Raw genomic sequence first — 21775 nt, 5'->3', positions numbered from 1 at the left:
TTTTAGAGCTCCATCACAGGTTTCTTTTTCTAAAGGACACTCAAGAGGTTTTGGATGCTGGGAAATGTCAAATATCAACCCAAATAATGACTCTCACTTGAATGCTGAATTGCTGTGTCTCAAAAACCTAACTTAATAATGTCTCTATTTATTGTGCACATTTAGAAAAATACTTCACACAGGGTAGTTACATTTTTCTCACTTTATATATTTTTTCTCACTTTATACTATCGTGAACAAATTTATTAGAGAAGACATTTTATACACATTTATAAATTATTCAATCTCAACTTAAATAATTTCAATAAACTTGGCAGCATACACTACTATAATACCTTGCATTTCAGTGTTTCTTTTATAAGTTTTTAAAAATATTTTTATTTATAATTTTTATTTTATGTATAGGAGTGTATTGTCTGCATGTATGGAAGTGTGCCCATGTCATGCAATGCCCATGGAGGTCAGAAGAGGGCATCAGATCCCCAGGAACTGGAGTTAGGGATGGTTGTTAGCTGCCATGTGGGTGCTGGAAATCAAACCCAGGTCTTCTGCAAGAGCAGTCAGTGCTCTTAACCACTGAGTCATTTCTCCAGCACCTTAAGCTCCTTTTTCTTAAAACCTAAAAATATGTTTGCAGGTCTGGCTAGATCTTTATACAAATACTGCAGTGTGTTTGCAGCACAGTGAATTTTTATACAAAGGAATGTGATTGCTCTCCCTTTTTATTCTTTCTTTTTAATGAGATAACACAGACTGTCATTATAAATGCTAAACAGTAGATTATTCATCTGCTACACCCCCAATATACCCACATTATCCAAACCTCCCCAGTTCAGGCATTCGTGGTATAGTGGTGAGCATAATTGCCTTCCAAACCTCCCGAGTTCATAGACTGAGTGGTGCAGGAAACAGATGAGAAGACTTTGTTAGGTGAGTGAATGGAAAAATAGATGAATAAGCTATTATAAAAATCTCTTATCTCAAATTCTTCTCTTTGCTAAATGCTGATTCTCTCTCCATCAAACATGATACTGACTATAATTAAAATTTTGTCATGTGGATTATTCATAATGATTTGCTCTAGTTCATGTAAAGCTTATAAAATTACTTTTAGAATCAGTTCTTTGGTTCATTAATTTCAGTGATGAGTATAAGAAGTATAGCTACCTGTTGGTATGTCTTTGTATCACATTTTTCACTTTTCCTTTCAGAATTCTCAATCAATATTCCCATTTCCTCTGCCATCATTTCCATAGCTTTCCAACTCTATCTGCAAAACTCTTTCCATCACACTATGATTCCAGTATAAACAAGTAATGTTTACAGCTCTACCAACAAATAACTTCTGCTGTCTTAGAGTTGAAACATAGAATGTTAAAGTAAGAGAAATTATGCACTGACGGTTTATAGCCTGCCTTCCTCTGGGTAGATGTGCGGGCTGTCTTCATGTCCTATATCATTGTTTATTGGGTCAAAAAGTACTCCTATCAGTGAGAACACAGACTTATTGGTGGGAACCTAGCATCACTGATGTAAGAGGTTGGAATCTGTAAAGTTAAATTTGTCCTTTCATCTGCACTATCTACCGTTTTGCTTCATTTGTCTGGGTCATTTCTATTCTGATTCCTTTTCACATTGTTTTCTTTTATGATTATTCTAAGGGCTTACCACAGATTCTTACTCATTCATATAGATTTTTAAGCTGCAATCATTTTCAACAAATATGGCAGTAAGAAACGCCCAAATAGGGAACTAGACAATAGATTGAAAATGAGAGGGAAAAAGATCATTACATTTAGCATAAAGATAGCACATATTTTATCTGTGGGAAAGATTGTGTGAAGTAGACACATATCTGATTAGAAGGCATATTAGCTGAATACATTTGTATTTAATCCTGTAGATGTTTAGGAGATTAAAATTTCACAAGGGGGAGCATTAGATTGTTAGTCAGGTGGCATTATTCAGTTAGTGGTATTAGTAAGGTTCTCATCACTGCTGCACAGCTAAGAGAAAGAACTCAAGAGAGAAAGGGGTTTTTGCTCATGGTTTCAGAGGTAGTCCATGATGACTGGGAGGGCACAGCAGAACATTGCATCTCTCATCATAGCACCTGGGAAACAGAGCAAGAGACCGGGCAAGATATGGTCCCAAAGACATGTCCTCTGTGACCCTCTTCCTCCATCCAGGCATCACCTTCCACTATTCCATCACCTCCCAGTGCTCTAGTAAAAGTCTGACTCCATCAACGCCTGAGCCCTTGATTTTCCTTCTCATGATCTGATCATCTCAAAAAAATGTTCTCACAGACACACCTAAAGGTGTGCTTTATTCATCTTCTAAACATTTCTTAAATATCAAATAGACAAGATTAAATGTCAGGTAAATTAATAACAAAGTATCTTGTTGATTAGAGGGGAAAGTAATGATCACTGGAAGGGATTCCCTAAAAGGACAGAACAGAGAGGCACAGAGCAAGAATGACACATGTTAATTATGGTGGTTTTATTACTTCTTTTTCTTAAACATCTGGTATTCTTGGGCATCCATTTATTTAGAGAAAGGGTGTCAATATAAAGCCATAGCTGGACTTTAACTTGCTATATAGACCAGGCTGACCTCAACTCACAGAAATCCACCTGACTCTGCCTACCCAGTTTTGGGGTAAAGATGTGCACCATTATGTCTTGCCCTTCTTGGGCAGCCTTAACATACATATACCACTTAATAGCAGAACTGTGTATTGCAAGGGTACTGTAACATATCAGTAATTAGCATCTGTCATTTTCCTATTGCACTTAAATGACTGGTAGTAAAATCTGTTGTTTCTTTTTATGCACAGTTGATACTGATATACTTACCACTGAAATAGTTCCATGAAAAGTATTTCCATTATCCAAAGTTTCTGTTTCTCACACAATTTTGATGAGCTCATATGATATTCCCATAAGACTTCCCCATCCTCAGAAACCTTTATATACTGCTTTGTTTCTTTTCCTATCTTGAGACACTGTTTATAAACTTCACTTATTTTCTTCTGATTTTCATGATGTGACTCTTTCTATTTTTATTTTTCTGCTCATACTGCACTCAAATTTTTCTTTCTGATTTCTGACTTTGCTTCTTCATCAAAGAGCTTTGTGCCATCACTTTTAAATATATCACATTATTTTTCTAAAATAAAATTTCAATGGAGACTAAAGAAATGGATCAGCAGTTAGAATTACTTAACTGTACTGCTCTGGCAGAGGACCAGGGTTCAGATTCCAGTACCCACATGGTCACACACAACCCTATATTACTGCAGTTCCAGAAGAATCAGTGCTCTCTTCTGGCCTTTAGGGAGCTCCTACATGCATGTAGTGTACATTCAAGAACACACACATGCACACACACACACACGCATGCATGCGTGCACGTGGGGAAATATATAAAAATAGATTTCAAAATATTTTAAATGTGTAAAAAATGAGTGGATATAGTTCACATTTTCATATCTAGATAACTTCTATTTTTAAAAAAAATTACATTTATATGTGTGTGGGGGTACACGTATAGGTCAGAGAACAACTTGTGTGAATCAGTTCTCTCCTTCCTCTGTATAGGTTCTGGATATTGAACTTGCGCCATCTGTCTTGGTGCCAGGTGCCTTTCCCTGTGAGCCATCTTGTGTGCCCTACTTACATTTCTTAATGTGATGGATATATTTTGTTTGTAATAAATCTAAAATCTTCACCTAGATTATCAAACATACGTTTGCTCTGGTCACAGTGGTACACTTCAGGCAGGTCTCATCTCCTTGGCAACACACTTTTCTTTTTTACCCATTCTCTTCCAAGCCTACTGCTTATGTTCCTCTTGTTTCTTTTAGGATGCCTCAAGCTCTCAGCGTGCAGAGTGCTATAAGCATCCTTCACATTCTCTCAGAAAGTGATTCTCAACACTTGGCTCCAAATACCCATTTTGGTGTTTCCACTGTTATCTTTCTGCACATACACCTGAACTCTTCTCTCCAAAGCTCTCATCTCAGAGACAGAAAAGACTCACACCCTAGTTTTCCCTTTCACATTTTATATAAAGAGTATACACTTTCATAAATTTGTTCTTTTACCCATCTCAGTATATATCAGTTCCATAACCACTTATCTCTTCCCACTCTTTAGCCTCTTCAGGCTTTACAAACACCTAAACTGTCTGTTAAACATCTATTGGTCTCATTCACCTGTTGACTTCTGTGAAGAACCCTTCACAGACAGTACACTCCCATGCCTGATTCCCTTTGTTCTTGGTGTCACAACTGAAAACCATGTTGCTTCTTTCTAATTAAGGCAGACCTCTGGGGATAAATATTGACTACTATTGACTGAGTACTGATTTATTTCACTTCATATCTCAGTAGCGCTGCTTATATGAATAACATTGCCTTGCAAATGGGTGTGTTGGTGTGCATAGTCACTCAGTAGAAACAGAGTAAGTAGGCATTGACTCTACCATGCAGAAGTGGACTTGGTGACTGAAAGAGGATGGTTGTTCAAGCTCACTCACCTGGTCATGGCAGCAAAGGGTTTGCACTACAGAACCAGTCTTGAGAGCACAAGCCTACAAGGGACTTAGGAGGGTTATTTGTGGATGAGTAAAGATTTTCTGGAAGACAGGTCGGTTTCAGATCAGAGGCACTGAAATCTCCTATGAAATTTTTCAAGGCCAGGAGAAATCGCTGTCTTTGTAGTTAGGTCTAGTTCCCCTAAAATGTGGGGCTCAGACCCAGCACGACTATATCTGAGTATGTTGGAACACTTTTAAAAAATCTAGTTATACTTTTACCCTTTAAAATTGTAAAAGTGTCACCTCTGACTACCTGTCATTAATAGTAACACTCATTTCAGAAGCACATCTTTTCCCTTAACGCTGTCTGCCTTCTGCATGTTCTGAGAATGAAAGTTAAATAACCCAAATAATAACTCTGCAATTACTATAGAAAAAATACCAGCTATGCTAAAATGAAACGGGATCGTTTTTACTTGTTATCATTATAGAATATAGGTGTAGAATATAAAAATAATAATTTGCACTCATCTCCCTTCTTTCACTGTAGTATCTCAAATCCCTGGGTGGAAGAGGTCTCATTAAGTTTACCAAACCAATTTAACTCTAACATGTTCTTGAACCTTCTCCTCAAATCCACTGAGGCCGTTCTGTCACAAATGTTGAACATTACCATTTGAAATTCCGAGCATTCGGCAGATACGTGTGACCTTCTTGCTGATAAAACTCACTCATTTAGTTATGTACTAAGACACACAAGACCATCTGAATGAAAAAGAAGACAATGACTCTTGTGTGTTTACCTAACACAAACACTTGCAAGCACACAATTGAATTCACATATAACTGGATTAATTAGAATAAATTTGGCTGTAAGTACAGGAAATCAAGAATTGATTTATCAAAATCTAGAGAAACAAAGTCCATTGATTTAAAGTTGGTTTTTTTTGTTTGTTTGTTTTTGCTTGTGTTTTGTTTTGTTGGCAGGATCTCCCTGTAGCCCCAGTTTACCTGGAACTCAATAATAGCCCAGGCTGGTCTCAATGCAATGGAGAATACAGAGACAAATTACTTACAAAGTAAACAAATGCCTAACAAATCCCAGTATATAGTAGTGAGCTCCAAGTAGACAATGTGCCATTTTTTTTTTAACTCACTAACTCTATTGCCCAATTTTGTGGTACACATAGTAGATGCAAATATGTTTATTGAATGTATAATGAAACAATAAGATGCTTAAAGGGCCTAGAATCTCAAAAGAAATGGTCCAGAAAGGCTTTCTAAAGGGTAAAGAATTTGAGGTGAGCTTAAGGGATGGATGATGGCTCTAAAAGAAAGAATGACACACCAGGAAGATGCCATCACACAAACACAAGGATGTAATGGCAGGGAAGTGCAAGGCAGCTTTTAGGAATAGTGAATCATTCACTTTGACAGTCCAGCATAGGAAGCTGTAAGGCACAGTAAGTAGATGAGCTTGAAAATTAGATTGAGGTCAGTCTGCTGAAATCTGGAAATACCATGTTAGGGAGGCCAGATTTTATTCTTTTAAAAATATTTTGTTTACTATTTTTATTTTATGTATATGAGTATATTGCCTGCATGAAAATAAGTACACCCATGTTGTACAATGCCCATAGAGGGCAGAAGAGGGCATCAGATCCCCCTGGAAATGGAGTTATCAGTGGTTGTTAGCCACCATGTGTGTGCTGGGAATTGAACCCAGTTCCTCTGCAAGAGCAGTCAGTGTTCTTAACCACTAAATCATCTCTCTAGCCCCCAGATTCTATTCTTGAAGACATTCTGAATATGTCTGTTTAAACTCTCATTTATCATGTTTGTCATATGCTAAGGAATCAACATCCTTAATCTTGCTCTCAAGCCACTGGCGTGCCTTCAGAATGGCTCCTAATTTGTCATATTGACAACCAGTTACTAAGAAGCTGCTGAAGAGACAAAAAGTCCAGCTGCCCCAGAAGACAAGGCCTGAAGAAGGGTGCAAGCCATCCCTAAGGGTGGCCATTGTGAGGCAGTGCCACTCATTTCTGCGTCTTTCTTCTCGTGCCTGACTGACACAAGTCAGATGTATCATGACACCCTAATCACCTGTGACCTTAGCCTTGATCTTCAAAGACTTTTTAAAGATTTATTTTTATTTTTAATTATGTATGCATGTGTGTCTGTGTGTGGGTACATGCAGGTGAGTTTGGGTGCTTGTGGAGACCAGAAGGCAACAGATCCACTGGAGCTTGAATAGACAGTTGTAAATGCCCCGTATAGATGCTGGGAACAGAACTCTAGTCCTCTGTATCCTGTGCAAGAGCAATATGTATTTTTAACCACTGAACCATCTCTCTAGATCGAATCTTCAAATATTTGGTAAGTAAATCTTAACATGGAGAAATAATTTCACAAGAAAATAGACTTTCAGAGACCTTTGATGCATTATAAAATACAGCTACTATTTAATGACAGGTTAATCCTTAGAGGAAAATGGCACGGAGCAAGTGTTCTGGATACACAGAACTGCTCCATTAATCCTCTGTGAATACACACAACCATTGACTAGAGGGAAATGAGGGTACAGTGCATTCCTTAAGGAACTGAGAAGCTGAAAAGAGTTAGATACCCTTAAGTCCTAGAGGATTTATAATACTTAATTTTGGCTTCTCAGGTACCTTGTGAGTCTAATGACATTATTTTCATTCCACAGTCAAGAAAAATTAAGATTAAATCATTTGAATACTTTGCCTAAGCTGAAAATGCAGTAGAGCTAGAAACCAAACCAAATTTTTCTAAGTGCAAAATCTGTATTCTTTTTCATAAATTCTATTGTCCTGAAGTCTAGTTTAGTATGTGGAAAATACTATCAAATATTAACTAAAAGTAGAATCTCCAGCCTAAGACTAGATGAGTTTCAGATCATGGCCTCGTATCTTTTTTAGCTATGTGATATTTGTTTTTAACCTTTACTAACATTTCTCTGCTTCAGTTTCTGCAATTGTAAAACAGTAGGGAAATGTTAGTAGACTAAAATTAGAAGAAGCCATTACCTTATAGAGTGTGAGACTGAAATAAATTAATTCATTAAAAAAATTCTCAGGTCAACGGCAGACCCATAGAAAATTCCTCATTAAAATGGGCTATTGCTGATATAACTTCATTAAAATAGCAGTAGTTTAGACAACATAGTGAGCATGCCTTTCACCTTAATCAGTACCTGAAGTTCATCTTCAAACAAAAAGAAGATTCTGTAAAATACTATGCTGTAGTGTATTTATACATAAAAGAACATGCAAGGTCAAAAGCCTCAAGAGCTTCTCTGCTCTTTAGAAAGACAGCACTAGCTCTGGTGGTTTTCCCAAACCTGAAGAATATGGCTGATGAGCACATGTGCTATTTCTTTCTCCCTTGTTGGTTCAAGCCCTCGGCTCATAATCATGCACTTAGGTAGTTTGAATGCTTACCCATGAATGTAAGAAATCCACATCTGTATAAGAAGACTTGAGACGTGGGTGAGGACTACAAGAGCATCCATTGCCCCAGCTTCCAACTGGGGCAATTTGGTAATCAGCACATGTCCAGAGTGGGTTTTCTGGAAAAAGTTTCCAGTTCTTCCACACTGGAACTTCACCTTCATAAGCAGACACTACATCTTCTAAGTAGAATTCATCTAAAAAGCTGGATGTACCCAGGGGTGCAGAAAGAGACATCAATCTAACATCCATTTCTTCCTTCTTCTGTGTGATCATGTTATTAGCTTTCTTTTCTTGGGATTTGCTTAATTTCATACAGGAAAGCAATGTATCATCATCATATTCTGAATGACAAAGGAATGTAAGTTAAAACTTAAAAATAATAATTCCTCACATATAGAAATCATGGTTACTATACTTTCTACTATTTAATAGGAATGACTGAACAGCATAGGATGATTCAGGGAGTCATTCAATTTCTCAAAATAATTTAGAATTGTATTTCTTTTTAAAAGTAAGTACTTTTAGTATATGAAATTGTTCTATAATAATCACATTTTCCTCAAGCTTTTTGAACTAGAATCTATTGATTAACACAAATTGGATTTAAATGAATAGAATCCACATGCAAAAGGCATATTGAAGGACATTTGAGAAAAGCCACACATTTTAAAAGATCCAACATCTCATAACATTGAAAGTTCCAATTCATAAATATTTTTAACTTTTTAAGGCCATATGTATAAGAAATCATCATAAGGAAGCAAATTAAATTCTTTTCCTTGCTTAAAGAAATGAAATCTCAGTGGTAGATGCTACTACTGGCATTCAAACATTTCTATTTGAATATTATTCTATAAATAGATATGCATAGTGTGTGCCTTATAATGAAATACTCTGGAAAATCAAGAAAAGACTGAGGAAAACATTCAAAGGCATAATAACTTCAATATTATAAATCACACTGATCAGATATTTATTTATACAATGTGTCAGTGCGTCTGATAAAATAGGTAGTACTCATAAGGCATTGCTTCTAAGATTCTGTGGATGAAAGTGTGGATAGTATGAAGCCTACACATACTGTGGGGTTTTTTTCTATGCATATAAACCTATGAAAGAATTTAATTTATAAATTAGGCACAGTCATAGACTAACAATATTAATAAAAAACAGCATTTGCAGTAACATACTCTCTTAAAAGTTATGAGAGTATTCTCTCTCTCTCTCTCTCTCTCTCTCCCTCTCCCTCTCCTTCTCCCCCTCTCTCCCCCTCTCTCCCCCTCTCTATATTCTCTCTCCATGATGGAGCAGGTAGCCTGTAAAGCATACATATGTTGGACAAAGAATGATTCCTGTCCCTGGGCAGAAGGACCAAGACAATATCAGATTTCATGAGTCTATTCAGAGTGACTCAGAATTTAAAATCTGGAAATCATTAATTTTAAGGATTTTTTTTCTATTAATATTTTCTGAGCTGAGTTAATTACAGCCAACTGAAGCTGTGGAAAATAAAGCAGAAAATGAGGAGGAAGCTGTTGTCTCATATATAAAACAATTATAGGGCCTGGAGAGATGGCTCGGTGGTTAAGAGCACTTACTGCTCTTCCAGAGAACCTGTTTGTTTCATATCGCTCCCTTGGTAGCTTACAACCATCCATAACTCTAGTTCCAGGAGATTCAACACTTTCTTTTGGCCTCCACATGCATTACATAAATATAGCACACTTACATACATGCAGGCAAAATACTCATACACATAAAATAAAAATAAATAAAAATTGAAAAACAATTATAGATACAAAAACGTGGATCAGTCAAAGAAAGTCACTCTGTTTCAATGACTCTCAACTGGGACGAACAAAACTATGCTTCACTAGGTATTTGCTTGGTTTTCATTTGGTTTTTGAAATAGAATCTCCCTACAGACCCAGCTGGCCTAGAACTACCTATGTAGACCAGACTGGCCTTGATCTCACAGAGATCCACCTGCATCTGCCTCCCAGTGCGTGATTACAGTTCTGAGATTGCAATCATGTGCCACCATGCATAGCTGGTAATTTTTTGTAAGTACATAAGTGCAAACTAAATTTGCATGTAACAGCATACTACTTTTCTCCATTCACATGATTTTTTAAAAAATGCTGCTTTCTATAACCTGGAAATGAGAGCTGTGTACCTATCTAACCCTATTGTCCTTCTGAGCTCTAGCCATGGAGAGCTGACCCTGTCCCTGGTCCTGGCCCTGGCCCTGAGGGGAGGAGAGAAAGCTGTAACACAGGGATAGGAGTTAGGATATCTGTTAAAATAACAGTAAAGAAAAGTTCAAAGTTCCTTAAGCATTTTAAGACCTTATCAAAATGCATTTCATTAACCTATGCTTGGCCAGCTCTTCCTCAGAGAACTTAGAGCAGTGTGCTAAGCTCTTACTTACCGAGCCTCATTAATGGCAGCTTCACCTCATCCAGGTTCTGCACTCTGACTTTTTTGATCCACAACAGTTTCTGTAGTCGCTTTAATGGCTTCCTCGATCCCACTGGGTCACCACCTGGTTTTGTGGCCTAGCACAAACACAGCTCAAGATAAAGTCAAATTATTCTTCATAAAAATTAGACATAAAATATGCCATGATCATAAATGTGAGGAAATTAATAATCAGGCCTTAAAACCTGAAGCTTAAAACAATTTAAGGAATAATTAGAAAGCACACCACATTTTGGGGAGTTCAAAATTGTAGTTATAACTAGTTAGCCATACTGAAGTACTACAGTTTTGCGTTTTTTAAAACTTATAAATTTATCAACATGGGATGAATCCAGAGCCATCTATAAATGACTCCTTCTTGATCCATAGGAGATGACAGAAAGGAGCAAGTTCTCATAGCTTCAAGTTGTTAGCAGCAACTGTTAACAAAAACCTGACTGTGTGTAAAAAATGAGTCTACTCCAGTCATCAGAGAAGAGAAACATGGAAATTTTCTTCATTTTTACTTTCAGAAATTTCTGGGAAACCTGCATTTGATTTCAAGTCTGAAGTATTTTCAACTACTACATTTTCCATTAAAATGACTTTGGTTTCCAAAAGATACACCCTGGATGAAATAAATGCATCACCATCGGCTTATTATGACTTGGTGTGGATAAAAAGAACTAACATTTTACTGATGATTTCTAAAATTTTTATTACATTAATTGATTTAGTTAGTTCGTTCTTTCGTTACTTAGTTACTTAGTTAGTTAGTCAGTTTATGTGAGGACAGTGTTGCAGGCATGCCACAGGGTACCTGTGAAGGTCAGAGGACAACTAGCAGGAGTTGGTTTTGTCTTTCCACCATGTGGGTTCCAGGGGTTGAACTCAGGTTCTCAGTCTTGTTGACAACATCCTTTGCCTGCTGAGCCATCTCTCCTGCTTTGTACTAATGACTACTGAGGTTTCTTCGAGAGGAACATAAATAATTCTCACTAGCTCAGTGTTGGCAAATTTTTATTTGTGCTGTTTATATTTTACTTTATTTTTTAGGATATTTACTCTTAAGAGTTTTGAAATGGTTTGGAATATAATCCCTGTGTGCTAAGTTTTATATTAATTGGTAAATGTGGACCATTGTGTTAACTATGTGTGAGGTGTTTTATATATATTTCTTTTCCACCCAGAAAGTTCTAAACTCAAAATATTTCACCCTCTGCTTTTGTATCATTCTTTTCATTGAGTAGCTTTTAAATGGTGTCTAAATAGAAATTGCAATTTTCCAAAAGTGAATGATTTGCTTTCTTATTAACATGTGACTGTGGCATATGCATGAGTGCTTTCTTTTGAAAGAGACTATAAGCCCAAAGAAATATTTGAAAGTAAAGGCTGTCAGGCATAGAGACATTTCCAATATTTATAATCAGATTTTGTTTTGCTCTTTAAGAATGACTTTGAACAACCGATAAGAACTTGATGCCCTGTCTCTGTATAATAGCACCGAGGTAGAAATTTGACATTTTGTCAGAGCAAGCCATACCTGTTTGCATTAAATAAATGGAAAAATATTGAAATAACTTTAAAATCTATCAAAGAGGGATGAGATGAGGTATTCTTAGATATGCAAAATCCCTCCTCTCATTCCAAAGGTCATGTTTGGGTCAACACAATTTCTATTGCTCTTTATTTTGGGTATTATTTTCTCAGTATTACTTCTCAGTGTCTTCTGAGTTACTCTGTTTCATAGACCTCTTACAATTCAAGAATAGCTATTTTTTTAATCTTTAGTCTCTTCCAGAAATAATAAGCTCACATTGCATATCCATTTTTTCTTTGCTGTGTGTCTTTTCTTATGGTAACCTCTTCCTGTTACAGCCAAAGCTTAATTGCTACACTGAAAACTGGCATCGAAAATAGCCCCCTGTCTCCCCCTTCTTTGTGAAAAAGGTTTTTTGTTTGATTTGAGGAAAGGTGTTATATACCAAAGAAGGTGAGCTTCATATTAATGATTTACCCCAGGAAGAGGAGAAGCATTTGGAAGGTGTCTGAATTCTGAGAAGTGAGATTTTTATGGCCCAGCAGTTTGAAAGCAAACTAACCTCTTTTTTTCACACTCTATAATAGCCTTTTAAAATCACAATATTGTTATATTTTTACATTTTTTTCTTACTGTTACAATGTAACAATCTAACACATTTTACTGGTTTTAGTTCCATATACCTAGGATAGTACACAGTTTAATAAATATTTGTTGAGTATATGTTTTTCTATGAAGTAGATTATTCCTAGTAAATTTTTGATACTGAGACAGACACTTTATGGACTATTGTTACTAGGTAGCATATTCCAAATTGATAAATGTTCCCTTAAGGCCAGGCATGGCTCCACATGCCCTTAATGCACCTAGGAGGCAGAGGTAGGCAGATCTCTGTAAATCAGTCTGGTCTACATAGTGAGTTCCCAACTGGTTTTCTTTTTTTCCTTTTTCGGCTATTTCTTTCCAAATTTTTATATGTTTGCAACTTCCTTTTCTTGAAATGAAATGTATAAATTTTTAGGGCCAGCTCTGGGCCCTTACCTAATATCATTGTGATTTCTTCTTATGCACATTCATATGTACACACCCACACACAAGCCTTTCACTACCACCTAAATGCCAAAGACTCACGTTTGCTCCTTTCTCCAGGCCTCTAGGAGCTTCAGACTTACATAGCAGACAGGCTATTTAAAATGATTTATAACGATGACTGAAAACTACTGGGTAGATGTCTCCCTGAGAGCATTCTCATCCAGTCTTCTTCACCTCATTGAATGCCATCTTTATCCAACTAAGTGCACATTCCATAAATCAGAATTTGGTCTACTCCATCTCCAACTTGATTCTTGAATCTCCTCCTTTGAGTCCATCGTCATTGCTACTGTGTTATCTTAATTTTCTCTCATTAAAGCCATTGCCAAGTCTCTAATTGATTTTCTTTTCATTTTTATCTTTCTTTCTAAAGTAGAGAGAATTGTCTCTGAAAACTGCAAACATTGATTAAATGGTAACTTTATGTGATTTTTAAATGTAATTTTTTCGTAGATACACATTTCTATGTATACATTTTTCTTTTATATATTTTAGATGTATGAATGCAAGAAATATTTTAGTTTATTTTGCGCATATGTTTTTATGTAATGTGTATTAGTTACTTTTCTTTTGCTGTAATTAAAACACCATGACCAAGACAACTTGTAGAGGAAGCGTTTATTTGGCTTATGGTTTCAGAGGGATGAGTCTATTGTGGTGGGAGAGGCATGGCAGGAGGCAGCCAGAGCAGCAAGCTGAGCGCTCACATCTTCAAGCAGGCACAGCAGGCAGAGAGAGACAGACTGCAAGAGGAAGGAGGCTACTCACTCTCAGTGCCTGCCCCCAGTGATTTGCATCCTCCAGCAAGGGTATAGCTCCTAAACTTCTGTAAACAGTGCCACCAACTGAGGCCAGGCATTCAAAAACTTGGAGCTGATGGAGGATAGTCCTCATTGAAACCACTATGTATTGTAAAAGGTTTGGAAGGAGTGCTAAATTAAATGTTTCACTTTCTTATACTTTGCTTGACTGTTAGGCTTGTAGTATAAATTTTAGAAAATGGCATCAGTGAATTGTTGGACTGAATTAGTCAAACAATCATATTTTATGAGCCTAGACCGAAATTACTGGACACTTAGTCTACCAGCCTATTTAGAAATGAGAAAGATAATTTATTAATAACAAATTAGAATCAAAATTCTTGCTTTTAATCTAAAGTTCTTTTTTATAAGATTTGTTTAGAAACCAGCATAATTACTACTTATCTAGTATTGGTATTGAAAATAAGACCAACCAAATTCAGTATTTTGATTTGTAAATTAAATATAGTTTTCTAATACAGAGAGTAAGCTGGATATATGATGCACACCATTAATGCCAGCATTCAGGAGGCAGAGGCAAGCAAATCTCTGTGAGATCAAGGACAGCCTGGTCTACATAGGACGGTCCTGTCTAGCTTGGGCTACAGAAATACCCTGTTTCAAAAAACAAAGAGAAAAGAAAATAAAACCAGCATAGAGAATAACCGTCAGGTAGACGCCCTCTGATTTATAAACTTGTCAATTGTAACTATACAAACACGTTTTAATTTATATGATCCTAAATATATGGATATACATCATGTACACATACATGTCCTGTGTTATCTGGACATTTAAATCTGTTATGTTAGCCCTTCCTGTTACAGAGGAAAATTTTGGCTTGCAGAGACGCACTAATTCACACCACGTATCTTTCTGAACCATGTTCTCTTCACATTAATGAAACTGGATGTTAACATGGCAGTCTTTGAATAAGGCAAAAACGTTCTTTGTTCTACCTCTTGTTCTTAATTTCTGATTTAGAGAATTTTTTCGAAGTGTCATATTTTCTAAATGTCATCTTTAAACAGTATTGAAATAGAGAATCATGGTCATGTGATAGCTGCTTTACATGATTTCTTCATCAGGACAAAGATTGGCTTTATCTTTGTAATTCATATTCGGGTTGATTTTTAAAGCAAATTGTAATGAAAACCATGAAATGAAACCTCAGGTATTTTCATGGACTTCACATAGACTTTTCTTTTCTACATTTTCTAGTCTAATGACTCTTGGCTTGGATATTAAATTTTAGCAATCCATAGAACTTTGGAAAATTTTTTTATGCTCAACATATAGTAAGTGAAAATCAGAATATATATTTATATAAAAATATAAAGCTACTATGATGAGCTTTTTCCTGAACATCATTTCAAGTAGCCTTTTTTTGTCCTTCATGTGCTGTCCATTTCTCAGTTTTGTACAACAAAGATGCACTACTTTTATAAGTGGGGGAAAATTTGTATTGCTAAATGTACTTTGCATGCAGATTTCAGTCTCTGCTAAATAGACCAGAAGAGCCCAGGTTACTACAGCAAATTATTCCTATCTGAGTATTGCATAGACAGACGTTGTTATCATGATAAAAACAAAATAAAGATTCTATTGTTATATCATTAACTTCCCCAATTGATATGTTCATTATTTTCCATCCAAGGTGACTAGTATTTATTCATGACCTAAAATATACTCTAAGAAGATAACTTGTAAGGTCACAATAATCATTTCAGTTTTAGCAACCCAATGGATGGTAATGAAAGAGTATTACAACTGGAATCATTTAATGCAAACACAGGAAAACAGGCATGTTTTAGAAGTTTATTTTCCTCCTTTGTTGGAACTCCTTCCAACTACAAAGCCGTTTTGGAAGTTATTTATTTGTTCAAAAGAAATTTTATTGGAGAAACAATTCCAGTTTGTGATAAAAGTGTCACATTTATATTAGATATTCATGTATAATTATAAAATTATTGTTTTTATAAATGGAAACCGACCACAAGAAAAACGAAGTTTTTCGTGCTTCTGGGAACTAACTGCTCATATAAACTCACAGCCATGTTGTCAGCATGCACAAGACCTATGCAACTCAAACCAGACAAAAACCCAAGCCTAGAGCTAGAGAAATGGGCAGTAGGCCCCAACCTTAACTGAGGAATTATAGGCAACTTATTTCTGCCTGGTGAGGGAGAGATGGCCTGTTTTTAAGGGAATGGCTGCTAAATAGGCTGAAGGGGTTCCAGTGGATAAACTCACACCAAGGGACATTTGGAGACATAAACTTGACTAAATAGGCCTTAACCTATAATGGCAGAATGCAGGAAATCCCATGAGGAACTGGGGGGTGCAGGTAGGGGAGGGGGTCTAAATATGATTAAGATGTATTATATGACATGCACAAAAATTCAGTAAAAATATATAGATTGAAAAAAGAAACTGAAATTAAACTAAAATTAGATCAGCACTTAAAATAGGGCTAATCACAAGGATATCATATTATTAAAGAAATAATTTAGTGAAAACAAAGCTGTTCTCTTATAAGCTTTCTAAGGCATTTATCATTCAGCTCATTTATTTACTGAGCTTCTAATCTGTGGAAGATGCAAAGAGAAAGAAAACATTTTGACAGTTGTAAAGCTCATGGAGCAACACGATGCCTCGAACAGTAGTCATCTGTTATGGTGTTGTCCCCTCTCCGAGGAGGTGAGGACTTCAGCTTTGCAGTGATTTTTTACCCATCTCACTGCCTTAGGATGCTCAAGGAGTACATGCAAGCAGTTGACTGAAAACTCATATGGTGTTTCATTGAACTACAAATAACATTCATTATGTTTTTTCACAGAAAAGGAAGATTACCTGTACTGAGGTCGAGTAATTAGCTAGGGAATTCCTAAGCATTTGAAAGCTGCACAGCATAATTTAACCTGCTAACATAAAGGCCTTTATGTAATAGGCTTTGCCCCACACGTAGATATATGTCATGCACTGAAGTCCTAATACAGGCTTTCCTTGCCATGACTCTCAAGCAGGTTTTGAGGCACACCTTTTTTTTTTAACTTTTAAAAGAAATTGTTGAGAATTTCATACATGCATATAAGGTATTTTGATCAAATCCATGCTCACTCCCTCCCCTCCAACTCTTCCCATATCTCCTCATCACTTTTTCTTGAGGCATAACTTTAGGCTTGGAATAAGGTATCTTCTGGAAGCCAAATGGTGCTGTTTTCCAGGGTGTGCAGAATTTGCAACTACATTCATTTTCCACTTATGTAGGGTGAGCAACACTGCCCTTTGCCTATTGGCCCATAGCTGAAGGTCATTGGAGGCACTGCCAAACTAGCAGAAGGTTGCTGGGATGGCATAAACTACAGATGCAAATAGGGCTTGTGCTGGTTAGAGGGGAAAGGCCAAAGAAACAAATCTTTCTTACTTCCTGTGTAATATCCTCTGTTCTGAAATTTTAAGGAAGTTTCAAAAAATGTACATGAGAGCATTTCTGTTTGGAAGCACACTTCCTCTCTGAACAAAAAAAGAAATTTTAAGCGTTAGTATATAAATTAATTTGTATTTATTAACTATGGATTTCTACTACTATGAAGAAATATTAATAAGAAATAAACAGGAAATATGAGGAAAATCTGATGTTTATACATTTCTATTCTGCTTTGATTCTCTGCTTTGTGATTGGCCATATGCATTGCAGCAAGCTAATTGTCTACACTGCAGTACCTTCATCTATAAAGTAAAAAGTTGGATCGGAGGAATTCACTTTTACTCAGATAGGTTCTGAGACATGAGAGCAAATAGATTCTTCTATTTTCCATAATCTCTTGGACGTTGGGAAAGCACCGCGGGTGGTTATAGTGCGCTTCTCTAATCCCAGCGCTCAGAAGGGATGGAAAGGAGGATTGCTGCAAATTTCAGGTCAACGTGACCAAGAATGCAAATGTACATAGTCAGACACTATCTCAAAGCGAGAGAAAGAAAAAGAGAGTGAGCGGGAGAGAAAAAGGAGGAGGAAGAGGAGGAGGGGAAGAAAGAAGAGGAGGAGGCGGAGGAGGCACGGAAAACATGGGAACTAGCTAGTGTGAATTACAGATTATTACCATTTTAAGAAATCTTTCCTACTGCAATACTTTACCTTAAAATGAAGAAACAGACAGAGCTGGGCATGGTGGCACATGCCTTTAATCCCAGCTCTCAGGAGGCAGAGGCAAGAGAATCTCTGAGTTCATGACCAGCCTGGTCTACATGGCAAGTCCCAGGCCAGCTGGGGCTACAGGGAGACCCTGTCTCAAAAAATCAAAAAAAAAAAAAAATCAGAGACCCAAAAGTGTGAATTTATTGATCAAATTGCACAGTCCATAGCATGGGTTTCTCAGTCCAGAACTCTTGCGTCTAGTGAGTCTTCATCCTTCCAAATGTTTCTGTAGCTTCACGTTGATCTGGAAGGTTTTTCTGTCTATCTCGTAGAGATCCATTTAATTTTTTCTGTCTTAGCTTTCTGATATTTAACTAGTTATTAAAAACTCAAAAGGCATGAAAAGAGCAAGGGCAGAGTTCAATAATTTTCCAGGGAACAGAAATAGTATTTAAACTATCTTTTCATCACCTCTTTCTATCTAGCTTAGCTTTCATTCTCTAGACAAAAAAGGGGGGGGGCAGTCATGAAGACAACTATTATAGAAACTTTGATGTTAATTACATGTTAGTTATCTCTGACAACAGGGACCATGAATAAAGACATTTTGAGGCTATTATATTCATTCCTACATAAAGAAACACGATGTGCTGAAGGTATTTATTGGCAACAAATCTGCAAGTCTCTATTGCAGTTCCATTTTGGGAAACAATTATCAAATAAGTTGTATAATTTAGCTTGCAGTGTCCTCCCAAGCCTGTCTGGAACAAGGACTATAAATAGGATGTACAGTTTATTCAAGTTCATCATCTATAATACTTGGCAATGTATATGATTGTCTTGGAAATTTACCAGACCTTCTAAAACATGTCCTCTCCATGAACCTCCATCAAGCAATAGTTCCACATGGAAAGAAAGTAGCTGACAGGAGCTGAGAACTTTAATAATATAAAGAGCAGTGACCACATGGAGAAGATATATTTTACTTCTACTGTTAAGACATTGAGTTGAATTTAGTCTTCGATAGCCATGAATCTGTGGTCTTCCCATGTCTGCTTTCATGGTACTTAGATTACATTCATTCACCAGAACCTGGCTCAAAAAATATGCTCTTTGACACCACAAATTTTTCCTTATCTCAGATAAATTGCTAAATTTCTATGTGTATGTGAAAAAGAGAATGTATATATGTATATGTTCATGCATGTAGGAGTGTGCACATGTATGTTTGTGTGTGTATATGTATGTCTGTGTGTCTGTGTTCGTGTCTGTGTATATGCATGTAGAGGTCAGAGGACATCCTCAGGAACCATCCACAAACAAAACAGGGCAGGAGAGATGACTCAGCAGTTAAAAGCACTGGCTGCTCTTGCAGAAGACCTAGGTTAATTCCCAGCACCCACAGGGTAGCTAACAACCATCTATAGCTGCAGTTCCAGGGGATTTAGGGCCTTCTTCTAGCCTCTGAGGGCACTGTACACATGTGGTGCACTTGCAGACATGCAGGCAAAGAATTCATCCATATGAAAAGATGAAAAAGTCACAAAGCTACCAAAATATCTGGGAAAAAATGCATTGTCTCAATTATTATTACTCTGTTATTAAAGTACATATTACTGTTTTGTTGGTATATTCATATGCACAAAGATGAATATGGAATGTATGGATGTAACATACGCACATTCTCTATGGGATAAGTAAGTTTGATATTACACACATACTCACACACACAAAATTCTTTATTTCAATCACCGCCTATGTACTACAATCCAGAAGAAGGTTGGTGGAAGGAGACTAGTGAGAGAGCTTGTTTTATGAGGTAGTTTACTCTGCAATCCCTCAGTACCCACATTATTTAGTGCAGAATGGGCATCACCAACCCATTGTGCAATTGGAATTGGATAATAGCCCTAGTCAGCACTGGATTTGGTGTTTACTACATTTGGCATCTCTCAGGGTAAAGACAACTTCTACTTCTACTTCTTTTGAAAAATCCAATAACAGAACTCAAACACAGTTTATTCCCATTCATATTTGAAACTGCAGCAATATGCTGTGATGGAGTTTACAGCAGAGATAAATGGGTCTGAATGTTGGTGCTCCTCAAACATGTTACACTGATGCCTAATATAAATTATGGTAGTACAAAGAGATAGGACCTGACATGGTGGTTACATGCCTGTAATCCCAGCACTCTAGAGGTGGAGCCAGGCAGAAGTGCAAGGTCAACCTGGCTGCATAGTGAATTTGAGGCAGGCTGGTCTACATGAGACTCTGTCTCAAAAAAACAAAACAAATCAAGAAATCAAGGTGGGCTTTTGAGGAAGTAACAAAGTCACAAGCACAGATATTCCTCATGCAGTCGTCCCTTCATGCTGGGGCCTAATATCATCAATTCCACTTTTCCCTTTCTCCCATGTGGGCTGAATTCAGTAAGAAGACAGTCTTTGGAGTGGAAAAGACAGAGTTACCAGACACTGAATCTGTTAGAACCTTGGTCTTGGACATCCCAACATCCACAATTTTGTGTAATTTTAAATGTTTTTGGTTTATAAACTGTACCTTCTAAAGCATTTTGTTATAGAAACTGTAATAGACTAAATACTAAAACAAAGAAGGCATAAAATTTTATTGGAAATGGGACATACAATCAAATTATAAGGGTTCAGAGAGAGGACAATAATAATACTCCTTGAACCTCTTCTGGAAGCAGTAATCATGTTATTTAATGTTTATGATAACAAGTTTTAATTATTAGCAGCTTTGACATAATACAATTTATGGACAGTTTGAGCAACAAATCAATATCAACAGTGATGGCTCATAAGACAAGTTTGTTACCATAAAGTCCCAACCTAGGCAGAAGTCTACATTTCCAGCAAGGAATCAGAAACAAGACAGAGATAATGACCAGAGAAGCTGAGATGAGGGAAGTGAGAACGAAAAGACTGAGTTTTATTTCACTACTGGATATCACCTGCAGCTTCATAAACCACTAGGCCTTCACTGTTGGCTTCATGTAGCACTTTAAGGTTGTTGATGGGTGTCTGCTCCATAACAAATTGCAAGGGAATGTTGAAGAGCCATTTTCTGAATTGTATAATTCTTTTTTAAAATGAGTGAGAAAAAAATGTGAAGTAATTTCAAATGATCCCTCCCAAACTTTTAAAAATGATCAAGTTGGAATCAAATATTTCTTCTTCGAATAAAAGTTAAACTGAAAGTCTGTTTAAACTCTTTGCAATATCCCTTTTAAAAACAAAACAGTTACTATAGATGCAGCATAACACTGAACATGAAAGAGAAGAAATCTAGTGATATTTTAGGTCTGTTACACCAAAAAGAGAAGCTATACATCTTAACACACTATGTCCCTTTATTATTGTAAAACTTGATTGTTTCTGGAATCACCAAAGAGAGACAGCTTTGGGTGTGTCTGAAGGTATTTTCAGAAGGATTAATTTGAGAAGAAAAAACTCAGTCTGGACCATCTCATGGGCTGGGGTTCTGAACTGAATAAAAATCAGAAAACACATGGCTCACCAGCATCCATTTCTCTCTGGTTCGTGACTGTGGATGCAACATGACCAACTGCCTCATAATTCTGCCATAATGCCTTTTGTACCATAATAGACTGTACTATCAAGCTGCTAGCCATAATCTACCTGATGGCTTTATATCCATACTCAGGTACTAAGGATCTGAGTGTAACCAACTGTGA

The 21775-nt window shown here is 36.7% G+C and overlaps 1 protein-coding gene across 1 annotated transcript in view; it reads right to left on the bottom strand.

Annotated features, from left to right (window-relative positions):
- The window catches only part of Samsn1 (SAM domain, SH3 domain and nuclear localization signals 1), an 83362-nt gene extending 75002 nt beyond the window's left edge, over nt 1-8360 (bottom strand). Inside the window, exon 1 of the mRNA XM_008852536.3 lies at nt 8013-8360. Coding sequence (XP_008850758.1) covers nt 8013-8336 — 324 coding nt within the window. The 5' untranslated portion in view covers nt 8337-8360. The remainder of the gene's footprint in view (nt 1-8012) is intronic.
- Nucleotides 8361-21775: the final 13415 nt, after the last annotated feature.

This window comes from Nannospalax galili, unplaced genomic scaffold (assembly GCF_000622305.1).
Source record: "Nannospalax galili isolate Female #2095 unplaced genomic scaffold, S.galili_v1.0 scaffold266, whole genome shotgun sequence".
In the NCBI taxonomy this organism is placed as follows: Eukaryota; Metazoa; Chordata; class Mammalia; order Rodentia; family Spalacidae; genus Nannospalax; species Nannospalax galili.
Note: the sequence above shows the minus strand (reverse complement) of the source record. Positions and strands in the feature narration are given on the sequence as shown.